Genomic DNA, 13,608 nt, shown 5'->3' on the forward strand with positions numbered 1-13,608 from the left:
CACACACACACACACACACACACACACTGAATTGAGGAGATGAATGTAGTAGGGTGCCATGACCTAAAATTCCCTCTGCAACGTGACAAACCTGGGGCCTCTACTAGCTCTGCATGTCTACTAAACATTTTAGTTGCTGCTCACCCGCACTGATGCTTTTGGGTATCTTGGTGCCCTGAAGTAACTTTTGGCCTTTGGAAAAGTTGCTTAATAGCACTGAGTATGTTCCGTGCATTGTTTGAGCATGACTTTGATGGGACTTTGAATTTTACAATAGGGAAAACATTGTCTGGCAGGTAAGAGGTAGAGGAGGAAGCAAAAAAAAAAAAAGTCTTACAAGATTGTGTCAGTGGGCTAGAGAAGATTTGAAAACGGTAAGATTTCTTGCTATACTTCTATGTGTAGAATTGCCTTTAAGGAATCTCGATAAGAAAGACACTCGTGTGGTGGGAGGAGTCTGGGCTAGAGGACAAACAAGACATCTGGTTCTCCTGTTGCCCCAGTTGTTGTAGTCGGCTTAACCTTCTGAAGCCATAAAATGAGGGGAACGGACTAACTCTGGTGAGTCCGTGTCTGCTTCTGAGATTGAATATTGGGTATGCTAGTAATAGAACTGGCTAGAGATCCTCTTCATATCGAAGCAAAGGCAAACTAAGCAATGGAGGGGGCTTGGCACAGTAGAAAAGCATGGGATGTTTGGATTGGCTGAGTGAAGAAAGGACATGCCATCTTAGAAAAGGAGTCCGACTCTGGGTGGAACATTGGAGACACCTACATGGGTTGGAAGGAAGAAAAAAAGAGAGATACTCATGAGACACAAAATCAGGGTTTTCTCATTTCTATGCCCCCATTCTCGCTACAGTATTAAATTTGCCTGCATGTCCCAGTATGCATGAGCATAATAGTCTGCTCTTACCCATAGGTGTGACTGGAGCACACCTTGTTATCTGCAATCTGATCTGAATGCAAAGAACTGCCATTTAAATTCTTACCTTAAATTTGTGCTATTACAACACAAGAAAATGTCTACATTGAATGCATTTCAAGGAGTATTTTGCATGCTTTGGGGTATTTTATTAAGGAGCCCTGGGAGTGTTACACACTAGAAAGGTTTGTGGTTCGAAGCAGGGAGGAGGGAGTGGGCCACATCAGTGGTCAAAAGACCTTTAATTGCCTAGGCTTGGCATGACCAGAAAGACTAATTGAGGAGCCCTGTTAAGTAGGGCTTTCTAGATCAAAACCCCGTTCCCTCTCTGCCAATCTGGTCAACAGGTTTTGGACACATGATTAGGTACAGCAGTGAAGCGGGCCTAGGAGGAGGAAGAGAGGAGATGACAAAGCATGTGAGTGGGATTAACCATTTTCCTGATGACTCCTCAGTCTACCCTGGCAAACCCTGTCTTCAAAAACTTCCTCTTCAAGTACCTCTAAAAAACCCAAAACCAAACCTTCTGCCATCGAGTCAGTTCTGACCCATAACGACCCGTAGGATGCAGTAGAACTGCCCCCTAGTGGGTTTTCCAAAACTAACTCTTATGGGAGTAGAAAGCCTCATCTTTCTCCTGTGGATCCCCAGTGGTTTAGAACTACTGACCTTGTAGTGAGCACTCAACACATAACCCACTGCACCATCAAGGCGCCTCAACTTTCAAAAACAGTTTGATCAAACAATAATGGACATTCCCATTCCTTGGAAAAGGGATAAGACTACTTGTTTCTTATAGTGTCTGCTCTGCAGAATAAAAATGTGGCATTTTGTTTCCATGAGGATTACAACCTTGGAACCCCCATTGGCCACTATCTATAGTCATATGAAGTCACTGAACATGAATGGATTCCAGCACTGGAAGGTGTTTCATGGGCACAGGCTCTCGGCTCTGGCCCAGTAGTAGGGATGTCAGGGTTATCTGTTCTTGTAGCAGAGCACCACAGATTGGCCCACTCACACCAGGCAGCTGCTGATGACATTAGTTGGTTTCCAAGTTTTCTGGTTGTTAGGAAAGGGCATTCAAGGGGACCTGGGATGCAGGTGACTTCTGGGATGGCAACTCTGTGTGGATTTGTAAAGCGATTGTCACCCCAACTTGGCCTCTTCCTTGATACTGTGCTTGGGACTCTAACTTGTAATCATCTGAGGTTCAGGAAGCAGGTGTGAATGGGGTATCAGAGAGAGGCTGGAGGCACTTGCCCAACAAGGAAGCCAAGAAGCAGGACTAGAAATAGATCTTTAACTGACAAAACTTCTGAAAAGTAGGATTAGAACTTGGATCTGTTGATGGTTAGGTAGTTAGTCCCCACTTTTGGGGGTGAGGAGGAGGAGAATGATAGTTAGAAGGGGTGCACTTTAAGTATATATGAGAGCTTAGAGAATTAACCTGGGAAGAAATTGGAGTTATCTTCTAATCTTCCTCCTTCCTCTCCATATCCTTACTTTGTAGAAGTTGCCTCTCCTCTCCCTTCCTCCCCTCCCCCATGTACAGGTCTTGAAAGAACGTTGAACCACCTGGGCTGCAGGTTTTCTTTTCTTTTTTTTTTTTTAACATTTTATTAGGGGCTCATACAACTGTTATCCCAATCCATACACACATCAATTGTGTAAAGCGCATTTGTACATCGTTTCTCAAAACATTTTCTCTCCATTTAAACCCCCGATATTAGGTCCTCGGGCTGCAGGTTTTCATAGCATCTCGGTGTTAAGTAAAGACTTAAATTAAAACAGAGGTCCCCAACCCTCTTTTCTTTTCAGAACACAGGCAAGGTTTCTTGGTCTTCCCAGGCTCTTGTTCAGAGCTGCCTGGCATGGTGGGGTTGGGATTGTAGGAAGTTTGTTCCTGAAACTGGCTCAGTGACCAGCTGACCTTGTACAGGCAGCGTTCTCTTGTTTTTGTCTGTATTGGAGAAGATTGCCTCCTCCTCATGCTAAACACAAATTGTTGAAATGCTCCTTGCATCTCCCAGAGACACTGATATGTGTCAGTGTCAGCTGGGTTTGACACTATAAAAAACAAGTAGTTTTACCCCTTTCCAAGGAATGGGAATGTCCATTATTGTTTGATCAAACTGTCTTTGAAAACTGAGGAACCTTGATGGTGCAGTGGGTTATGTGTTGAGTGCTCACTACAAGGTCAGTAGTTCTAAACCACTGGGGATCCACAGGAGAAAGATGAGGCTTTCTTCTCCCATAAACAGTTAGTTTTGGAAAACCCACTAGGGGGCAGTTCTACTGCATCCTACGGGTCGTTATGGGTCAGAACTGACTCGATGGCAGAAGGTTTGGTTTTGGGTTTTTTAGAGGTACTTGAAGAGGAAGTTTTTGAAGCCAGGGTTTGCCAGGGTGGACTGAGGAGTCATCAGGAAAATGATCAATCCCACTCACATGCTTTGTCATCTCCTCTCTTCTTCCTCCTCCTAGTCCCACTTAACTGCTGTACCTAATCATGTGTCCAAAACCTTCTGTTGACCAGATTGGCAGAGAGGGAACGAGGTTTTGATCTAGAAAGCCCTACTTTACAAACAGGGCTCCTCAATTAGTCTTTCTGGTCATGCCAAGCCTAGGCATTTAGAAGTCTTTTGACCACTGGTGTGGCCCACTCCCTCCTCCCTGAGGCCTCTGGGCCTATCTACTGAGCAGCTAACCTGACCAGCAGCAGCTGTTCTTTTTTGTCTTTCCTGTAACCCAGAAGCACTTGATTTAGGCCTCCGCCTCTTTCAAGAGGTTCTTTGCTGACACTAAGCCACTCAGTCATTTGGGCAAGAAGCAGGCCTGGTCCCACTGAAGCCCTGGTCAGCAGTTATTTTCTGTAAGCGAGACAGGGTTGCTCTTCTGGTTCCTTCCCTTCAGCTTCTGTGTCGGTGTAAATCACAGCCAGCTGTCAGGTGTAAAGGCGGACTCAGAGCTGTGCATCTGAGGCTGGAGAGGGAGTTGCCCTCTCTCCCAGAGGTGGTACCTCCTCTTTGTCTTCCTGCTGTGACTTTGATTTAGGGATAGAGAAGGGGAAGCCCTAAATGATTTCACAGTAAAGCACTTGAATTCTATTGATCCAGACAAATCTGCAGTTCTGCCTCTTATAGGGCTTTCTAATCAATCTTGTTGGACACATTGAAGAGCTGCAGGGTCGATATCTGTTTTACTAAGGAGATGGTCATCTTTTTTAATTGCAGGTTCCATTACAGCTTATAGAAAGTGTTGAATGCCGAGATATATTCCAACTTCATTTGACTTGCAAAGACTGCAAAGTTATCAGGTATGTGGCATGTGTGCACTGCTGTTTAGGGTAGAAACTATTTCTTGTAAAGAAGGAAGACATGCTTGGGTTATTTATCAAAACAGCTTTTGAGTGTCAGCCTTACTAAGAATATTTTCTGAATAGTTAATGCCTTAAATGTTTCATCCTAGGATACTTTGCTATATTGAAAGGCTTTTTACTTGGGAAAAATTTCAAATGTACAAAAAGGTACAAAATAAAAACAGTACAGAGAACACGAGCACACCATTTATACATCAGTTATATAATATTAATTGTGTCAGTATGCCTCTCCTAAGAATAGGCACATTTTCTTATAGAACTGCATCATCATTATCATCTTTAAAAATTTACATTGATGATAATTTTATCCAGTTCATATTCCAGTTTCTTCATTTGACCTAACAGTGTTCTTTATTTCATCCGCCTATCATCCTCCTCCTGCACCGGAACCAGTCAGGATCAGATAGTGCATTTTGTTGCCATGGCTCCTTAACTCAATCTGGGACCCTTTTTGCATCTCTCATCTCCCTTTTGTTTTGATAAAGTATCATTTTGATGTTTCTTGATGATTAAATGAGGCTATGCATTCACAGCTGGAATCCTATATCTATATCTATATATATATGCTGTGACTTTTTCAGTGTGTTATATTCCATCTGGATCAATGACTGCCCATTTGTCCATCATGGTAGCGTTCACTCTGAGCACTGTCAAGGTGTTTCCAGTTTTGGTATAATTTCTGTAGTATTTTTATTCCAACTAGTAAGCCCTCCAAGGTACTTAGAGATCATGCAAATGCCCTTGGAATTTTTTTCCCGGATTTTTAAAAACTAAAATTTTCCCAAGTTTAATATCTACCAATGATTTTTTATGTGCTCTAAACTTCAGTAGTTGCAAAATAGTGACAAATGCATTTTAAGCTTAGTTGCTCTATTTACTTTGTTCTCTTGGCCTATTCTGGAATACCAGGAGGCATAGTGTTGGCATATTGACAAGCCACAATGATTCTGTGACCCTTTAAGCCATTTGAAGATAAACATTTAAGTTGCTTTGTAGCCATTTGATACATTCTGGCTACAACTCAGTTTTTAAAAATCCTGATCATTAGTTACTTTTTAAGACTCTTTACATTTATCAAGGTAAAGTATTTAAACAAACTCCCCAGGACATTTTATACTGTTTTCATCCTTTAGTTGTATGTTCTGAAAATTAAATTGCTGACAAAATTGCTTTTCTTTCCAGGTGGTCACAGCTGAAAGTTGCAACATAATAGGTTTTTTAATTTTTATTTTAATGATAGATCTTATTTTAGACCTAGAGTTGTTGATTATTCTAGTTTTGTTAGATAGAAGGGTGTATTAGAATGCATAGAATGAAACTATTCATGAGAGAATAATGGCCATTTTAATTTTCTTATTGTGATAAAATACATTTAGCAAAACAGTTGCCATTTCAGTCTATTTTAATAATTGTCATTAATCAGTATCAGAAGAGAATCCATTAGTATATAAAATTAACTTTTCCATATGTCTGTCTTTTGACAGTGTGTACTTATGGGTCAAATTTGTTGAACTCACTTTCACTGTAAATGACAATGATGGATGACCCCTCTCTGATGCTTCCCGAACTGTAGTTCAGTAGGCACTCTGGAAATGATGTTTTCACTTAGATTTCATTGTCAACTCTCTTCTGATTTTCATACTTGCCTGGTTTTACAAAGGTGTCAGTTCTCAACCTTTGAGCAGTGTCAAGAGTGGCTGAAGCGACTGAACAATGCAATCCGACCACCTTCTAAGATAGAAGATCTCTTCTCATTTGCATACCACGCTTGGTGCATGGAGGTCTATGCTAGTGAAAAAGAGCAACATGGAGACCTGTGCAGACCAGGTAGGTCTCCTGAAATGTGCAGCTGGGGTTTGATTGAGCTACTGTTTGACATGTCTTTAACGTAATGGGATTCTAGGCATTCATCCTTGTTTGTGGAGCACCTGGCAGTACCATATCTCTTCTAAGTTCAGTGGAACATGTGCTCTAACTTTCGGGGGAAGGAAGAACAATTGATTTGGCATCATAATCTAGTGCGCTGGTAACTCCAATAAGGTTTGATGGGTGTTAGTGAAGCCTAGGAGTCCCTGGATGTGCAAATGATTAATGTGCTTGGCTGCTAACTGAAAAGGTAGAGTGGAATTGACTCAGAGGTCCCTTGGAAGAAAGGCCCGGTGACTGGCTTCTAAAAATTCTGGCTCATGAGAACCCTATAGGGCACAGTTCTACTCTGATCACTTGGGGTCACCTTGATGACCACTGATCCACTGATAGAAAGTAAAATGGAAGGAGTCATGAAGGAGTTTTAAATATACATATGAGAAGACTTCACATTAGAAATAGCTTTTCAAGTAAGGTTAAGTAGGAGTTCACTGGTTAGAGAGTAAGGGAAATAAATGTTCAGGCAGAGTGAGTGCATGAACAGTGGTACAGAAGTATAAAGGTAGGCTACAAAACGGTGGAGTATACAATGGCCTTTGGCATTTTCAAATAATAGATTGCCTATTGCCCCTTCCATCCCCCAAATGAAGAAACAAAGACCCAGAGAGGTCAGGCAACTTCTCCAAGGTGAAATAGAGAGTGGAGCCTCTTCTGGAGCCCAGGCTTTCCGACTCCTATTTCCTTCGGAACACCTCTCCCTCCACGATGGCTTCACTGCGTCCATGCTACTTCTCTGCAGGACGCTGTCTATACATTTTATATTGCTTTACATGGAACCTGAGAACTTTGCTGGTTCAACGTGAATTCTCGTGTGTCAGACTTGGAAGGAAGCAAAGGCTTGCGTTCCTAAGCGGTGGAAAGGTGTGAACTGTCTTCTAGTGATGTTTACTCTTAGATACTTTCTTTCAGGCCTCAGTTTTCATCCTGAATCTTAGATTTTACACATCTTGCCAAGTCAATTTAAATTGAGGCTAATGTAGGTGTGCTTATTGTCACTTTGGGCCATAATCAGTTCTGTTCACTGATTGAAGCTTAAGGTTGATAATCTTGTTTAATTAAATATATACATACATAAGTATTACCTTCATTTCAAAGATGCTTGATTCTTATAACCCCACCAAGAAGTTATCTGTTTGAGGAGCTCTTCTCCCACCCTGCAAAAAGGAGTCTCAGAAGTAGAGCCAAAGCCTGCTACCAAGTCCCACTGCTAGTCAGTCTCAGAGCTCAACTTACATCATCCAGTCCTCAGTTACTGGGAGCACTGTGTGTTGCTGTGGATACAGAGGTGAACGGGCTCTTACGGAGACTCAGAATTCAAGCTGTGCCCACAGGCCTGGCCACAGAACCATCCACAAGAGACCACACTCACTTTAAAAGCTTGTGAGAATTGGGCGCTCACTTTACTCCCTTTATTTATGCATTTTCCTAAACAGTATCTAGCTTTTTATAAATAAAATAGGAGGAAACATCAAAAAGTTTGTAGAAAAGTGGAGTTAAAAGATAAAAGTGATAAACACCATGAACTTCAGCTCCGAAAATAAACTCCATCGATTAAGTTGAAAACATCTTCACCGTTTGGGAATTTAAAAATTCATGTCTTTCTCCCTTCGGAAACTGGTTCACGCTCAGCTGCCCTACCTAAAACAAGCTATTCCACAGGCAGCGCCCACTCCAGAGTACCTCTCCTCTGCTTCCCTCCAGGCACAGATAGAGACTTGGAATCGCCCTTCGTCTGAGGTATTTGGAATTCAGAGAATTCCAAGTTGGGATGCCAGAGCACTTGCTTTCCTTCAAGAGCACATCTTGCTTTTCTGTTTTTCGACCTTTAAGATACCATGGCTCTGACTCCTATTTTTTGTTTGTCCATGGTGCTCTTCCAGAAAAAAATTGAAGGTAAAATTTACATACAGTGAAATGCATACATTTTAAGTGTACATTCACTGAGGGTTTTTTTAAGGCTCTACCATATCTCAGGAAAATGATATTTATTGTCCCCTGATGAATTATGCTATATTAGAAAATGATTTGTTTAAAACCCTTAATGCCAAGAGGCATTCCTATTGCTGGGAGTTAGGGTGGAGTCAACAAAACTTGGTTTCTTCTGGTGTTCTCTTACAACACAGATGGAAAATTCTTTATCCTACTAGATGATGTGTTATCCCTTTGATAATGTACATTGTTTGTTTTGCATTTGTGCCAACACAGAATATTGCTAAAATATGCCAGGCCAGAACCTCACTCTTTTATTTTTATTATGGATGGCTTGGTCCCCTGGAAGGTTTATTTTTTTTGCCATATAAAGTGCCTGCTTCTTTCCTGGGGTTTAAAGGCATTCAGCCTTGTTCTTCTCTTTCTGCCCCCTTTGCACACAAAATATGAGCATACCAGACTACAGTGAGACAATACTTCAGATGTTTCAAAGTGATGCCTTTTCTGTATAATCTGCCCCAGCACATGAAATGATGGTTGAGACTCTGAGGAACGGAAATTTGTCTTTTAGTAGTTAATAAAGACATAGTTTCTTTTCTGCATCATCAGTTAAGAATAGGCTGTGCCAGAGGACACGGAAATGGGGAAATTGCACCTTGGAATTCACATGAATGTTCGTTTTCACCTCTTGAACCTGCCACAGTCAAGCCAGCCATCCTGTGGCCACTCATCTGTTTTGGAAGAAGTCTCTGCATTGCTAGTGGAGTTCACCGATGAAACCTGCCAAAGTCACTGTAAACTTCTGGCTTCTGCTTTTAGCTTCATTTCCACCCTAAAAGAACAGCCTCAGTATCCTTGTATGTGCTACTCTCTATTGCAGCTGACTTCTCTGTGCACTTGAACATTAGTCAAGTCTGAAATTGACACATTACTGGACACTTTAGCTACATCAGGCACACCTCTGTGCAATGCCCATTAAGCTCATCTTGTGAATCTACAGACAGCATATGGCTCTGTGGCTCACACTGCTCTGCAGCTGTCTGTTTAGAAAAGAGTGGAAGCCCTTGCCAACCTCCTGTCTGTTGAGTCTGCAGTCCAGTAAGTGTGCATCTCGACGGCATTGCTCTGTAGAAAAGAATGGATCTTCTGGCCCCATTGGAAATTTGCTAGATTTTTTCCCCCAAGAGTGGTTTTCAACCTGCAGGTTTGATCCACTAGTGGGTCACAAAATCTTTTTTTTTTTTTGCTTTAATAAATTTATTTTCTCTAATTTAGGATCCTAGAAATCTAACGCATTATCTCTTTTAACTCTTGACAGGGCTGTATAAAGAGAAATGAGGGCCCTAAAGACTGAGAATTCTTGGTCCCCTCCTGATTTGTATATTCATTTGGTTGGACTGGAAATGTGCATTATTTTAAATTTATTTTTAAAATACTTTTATTGGGGGCTGTTACATCTCTTATCACAATCACAAAATAATTTTAAAATGAGAATATAAAATGAATCACATGTAAAGAATGGGTTTTGTTTTTTGAACATTTTTTCTTATTAACATGGGCATTGAATTGTGATGTAAACTATACTTATGCACATTGGTTTTATGAAGCCATTGTTCTCAAGGAGCTTGAAATAACAGCTTTCCTGTGCATACTACTCAGTGTTTGTCTGTGTAGCTCAGAATTTCACACGCTGGATGGCAGTTCTAAGCCCTTTGGGTAGTGATTCCATGTGGTAAATTGCCAGTGGTCACTTTCAAACTCTGGGATCCTATTAAGGCATCTGCGTGTTCACCCTAGGATATAAGTGTAATGTGAAAAATTAATGAAAGTGCTTTTTATCTTTTCCAGAGACTTGGAACTGTATCCCTGGGTAGGCAAAACTCTTTAATGAATGAATTTGGAGTTATTATAGCATTACAACTTTTAGATTAGAATTATAAATGTTAGACTTCTTACCTAGCGTTTCAAAAAAACTTATTGTGTGTTGAGTGAAGGGGTTTACAGAGTGAATCAGTTTTTCACTCAACAATTCATACACATTTTGTTTTATCTCATTGATTATAATCCTTACCATGTAGCATCACTTATTCCAGTTTGTTTCCATTCCTCCGCCTCTTCTAGCTTTTCTTGCCTTCTGAACTTTGTCCTTTTGATCACTAATGGTTGATTCTAAGGTGTGTATTCCTCCCTAGTGTTATTGTTCTCCCACCCCTCCCTCCCTCCCTCCCATCCAGTGGGTTTCAACTCTGAGAGACACTGCAGGACCCCATAGAACGGCCAGGTTGTAAATTTTTACAAAAGCAGAAAGCCTCATCTTTTTTCCAGTGGAGTGGCAGATTGGTTCAAACTGCTGACCTGGCAGTTAGCTGCCCAGTGGGTGACTCACTGTGCTCCTTGTTCCCCTTATAGACAGACCTGTGTGTTGTGTGGCAGGAAAGAGTGATGGGGTGAGTTCTGTTCTAGACCTGAAGGGTGACTAAGGGCAGTAGGTTTGAGGGTTCTTTGTTTTTATGATTTTTGTTCCACCTGTTTTCTCACTCTATCCCAAACCATTTTCAAATATGACCCTTTTTAGAACAGTTGGTAGTGATGGCCAGGCGTCACCTAGTTGTCAGGTCTCTGGTTGTGGAAGCAGAGGTTAACACGGTCCATTCCTCCATTGGTCTAAGTATTTAGACGCGTCTTCACTCGTTTTTCCTCAGACGGGGAGAGATCATCAGTTAAGCCTTGCACGGCTACTCACAAGCTTTTAAGAGTGCAGTTGATACTCACAAAAGTAGTATGTAGAACATTGTAATTGTCTTTGGTCTGTGTTATGCTAGTTGACCTTGGTGTCTTCAGCGACCATGGTCTTGAGCTCCCAGGCCCAGCAACTCCCTCCCTCAAGGTGTTTGTCCAAGAAGTTTCGTAACTTTATGCTTTTGCATGCTCAACTATATTCATTAATTTACTTGCAGCATAGGCTAATACATATGCATAAATATTTTGTGACATTTATATACAGGGGACCTTCAAACAGATCATGGAAAATGGAATTAAAAGATAGTGGGATTTTCACATGAACTTTTTGAATCCTTTTTATATTTGTAGCTATAGTCTTATTATTTCCATACCTCTTACGCTTGCATGTCTAGGCTTCCTTTTTTGAGTAATGTAACTATTGGATTCCATAAGTAAAAAGGCATTGTTACAAGGATTCCAGTTCACATATTTACAGATTGATTCCCTCCAAAATGTGTTTACACGTGTTCTCCGGTCATCGGATAGCTGCCGTTAAGTTCTCTTGTCTTACTGAATCTCACTAGGGTATCTAGTGAATGTGAGTGTTGTCTGAAAATCAGCTAATTCAACTAGCCGATCTTTCCATTAGGGTTTTAAAACAAGACTAAAGCTAATGAAGATGATTTTATGCAATGAATGGTAACCAAGGACACGTCTTGGACATACCAGAATGATCCAGAGATCAAGGCCCAATTATAACGGTGACTTCCAATGGACTATGATGAGCTAGTTCAATTCAAGGCAGAGAGGTCAGCTCCGATGGTCATGGCAACTAGGGTTTTGTTTTTGCTTTTTAATTCTAAAGGTGTAATCTTGATAAATTTTCTTGAAAGACACAGGACAATTGTGGAGTTTATTAGGAAGTTTTAAGAAAATGGACAACTGTTGGTGACAAGAAAAAACAAAAACATGGTGACAAAGGACCTGTGGGTTCTGCGAGGATAGCAAAGATGTTTTATGAGAATTTCATTGGGAAACCACATCCTACCTACTTTACAACCTTGATCTTATCCCTTCAGGTTTCCTTTTGTTCCCTAAACTCAACAGTTAGGGAAATAAGGAGAAGTCCCTTGAAGATGCCAGAACTACCTTTTGATGTGCTGTCAATCTAAAAGCACAGAATTCCTCAAGGGAAGGTTAGAGAGGTGAAGCTCCGACTTCACAGTTGTGCAGACCTAGATGGAGGGTGTGCTGAGGAAGTAGTTACGTCACATTTGACACTCTCATTTAGTGTAAGTGTCTGTGATTCCTAGCAGTACCTCTTTTGGTCTTCCACTTGTGCTTTCCTCCCCGTGGCCTCCCTTGTGGTCACTGTGTCTAGCATTCTTATGGGCAATAGCCCTTGCAGTCTGTTGACAGATGCCACCCCAATCCAAAATAGCTTTTTTCCTGTTTGGAAACTTGCTACGTTGCTTCTAAAACTTTCCCCAAATGGGATAGATTCAATAGATTTGTGCATCTCTGAACCTCATCTTTTTGAAGCTCTTTTTCAGGAAACACATAATACCTAGTTTAAACTAAAAACAAGCAAACAAACCCAGTTCTAATAGGGAAGTAGTTATACTGAATTATCTTTCATTCAAATAATTGTTGTTCCCTATTCTGAAGCTCTTCTCCCCAGGAGAGCAAAGCTTTATACTTTGAATAGCAAAGCACTCTGTTTTGTGCTTTTTGTTACTGTGTCGTCTCCCAGCCTGTCTTAGCTTCAATTTTACAACCTATAGGACCATATCCTAGAGGTGCTGCTTAATTCAAAAAACTGCTCTAAGACTGTTTCCAAGCAAGAACGATTTCAGGTGGGCTGACATGGAAGTGTCACGTTAGGTTCATTTCTGCCTTTATTGTTGTCGTATTGAGGAGAGAACCAACACCATTAGGCAAATGTAGCCAGGCTAGACTGGTGTGGGTGGCTGTTCTTACAGACGCTCGGTGCTGGGTGTCCTGAGATTGCTGGGTACTGGCACTTTTGTTGTTTCTCACCTGCAATCTCAGATCTGAAAGGTTCTGAAAACCCAAAGGTTTCCTAATTTTGTGACTGGACCCTGAGGTGAGTTGGCATGAGGCTTTTTCTTATCTTTATCCCACTTACTGTGAACTATCCATACCATTTCCCGAAGAAGCATTGATAATTGAGGAGTTCCTATTGAGAGCATAAAATTACGACACATCTACCATTTTAACCCTGTGGAAACCCAAAAACCTGAGTTCTGAAATCTGGTCAAAGGGTTTGGGATATGGGGTTGTGGGTTGATAAGAAATGCTGTGTGTTCTGAACTTGTTAGCTTATTTTAGTTATCCGTCTGAAGGTGAAAGTAGGCGAGTAGCCAGTATAGTGACATTTAGCATTGGGGGACCACACATTCCTGGTCATAGTCCCCTCTCGCAGTCTCAGTTTTGTCTTCTAATAAGAATTCAGTGATAATATTCTCCGAGGCTGTTAGATGAGTTAACATAATTCTTGCTCAAAAGTTTTAGGCTTTTCCCCCACTGTATATTCTTAACCTGGCAGGGTTTTGTTTGTTTTTAAATTTAGAATTTATTTTTGTGTTGTTTTTAAAAAAATTAATTTTATTGGGGGCTCGTACAATTCTTTTCACAATCCATACATACGTTCATTGTGTCAAGCACATTTGTACATATGTTGCTATTATCATTCTCAAAACAT

At 41.0% G+C, this 13,608-nt stretch overlaps 1 protein-coding gene across 1 annotated transcript in view; it reads left to right on the top strand.

Moving 5' to 3' along the window:
- The window catches only part of MTMR3 (myotubularin related protein 3), a 75,099-nt gene that overhangs the window by 28,313 nt on the left and 33,178 nt on the right, over positions 1 to 13,608 (top strand). The window contains exons 6-7 of the mRNA XM_045289549.1: positions 4,162 to 4,244; positions 5,968 to 6,134. Coding sequence (XP_045145484.1) covers positions 4,162 to 4,244; positions 5,968 to 6,134 — 250 coding nt within the window. The remainder of the gene's footprint in view (positions 1 to 4,161; positions 4,245 to 5,967; positions 6,135 to 13,608) is intronic.

Source organism: Echinops telfairi, unplaced genomic scaffold, assembly GCF_000313985.2.
Source record: "Echinops telfairi isolate 266 unplaced genomic scaffold, ASM31398v2 ScPeMD7_29;HRSCAF=101, whole genome shotgun sequence".
NCBI lineage: Eukaryota > Metazoa > Chordata > Mammalia > Afrosoricida > Tenrecidae > Echinops > Echinops telfairi.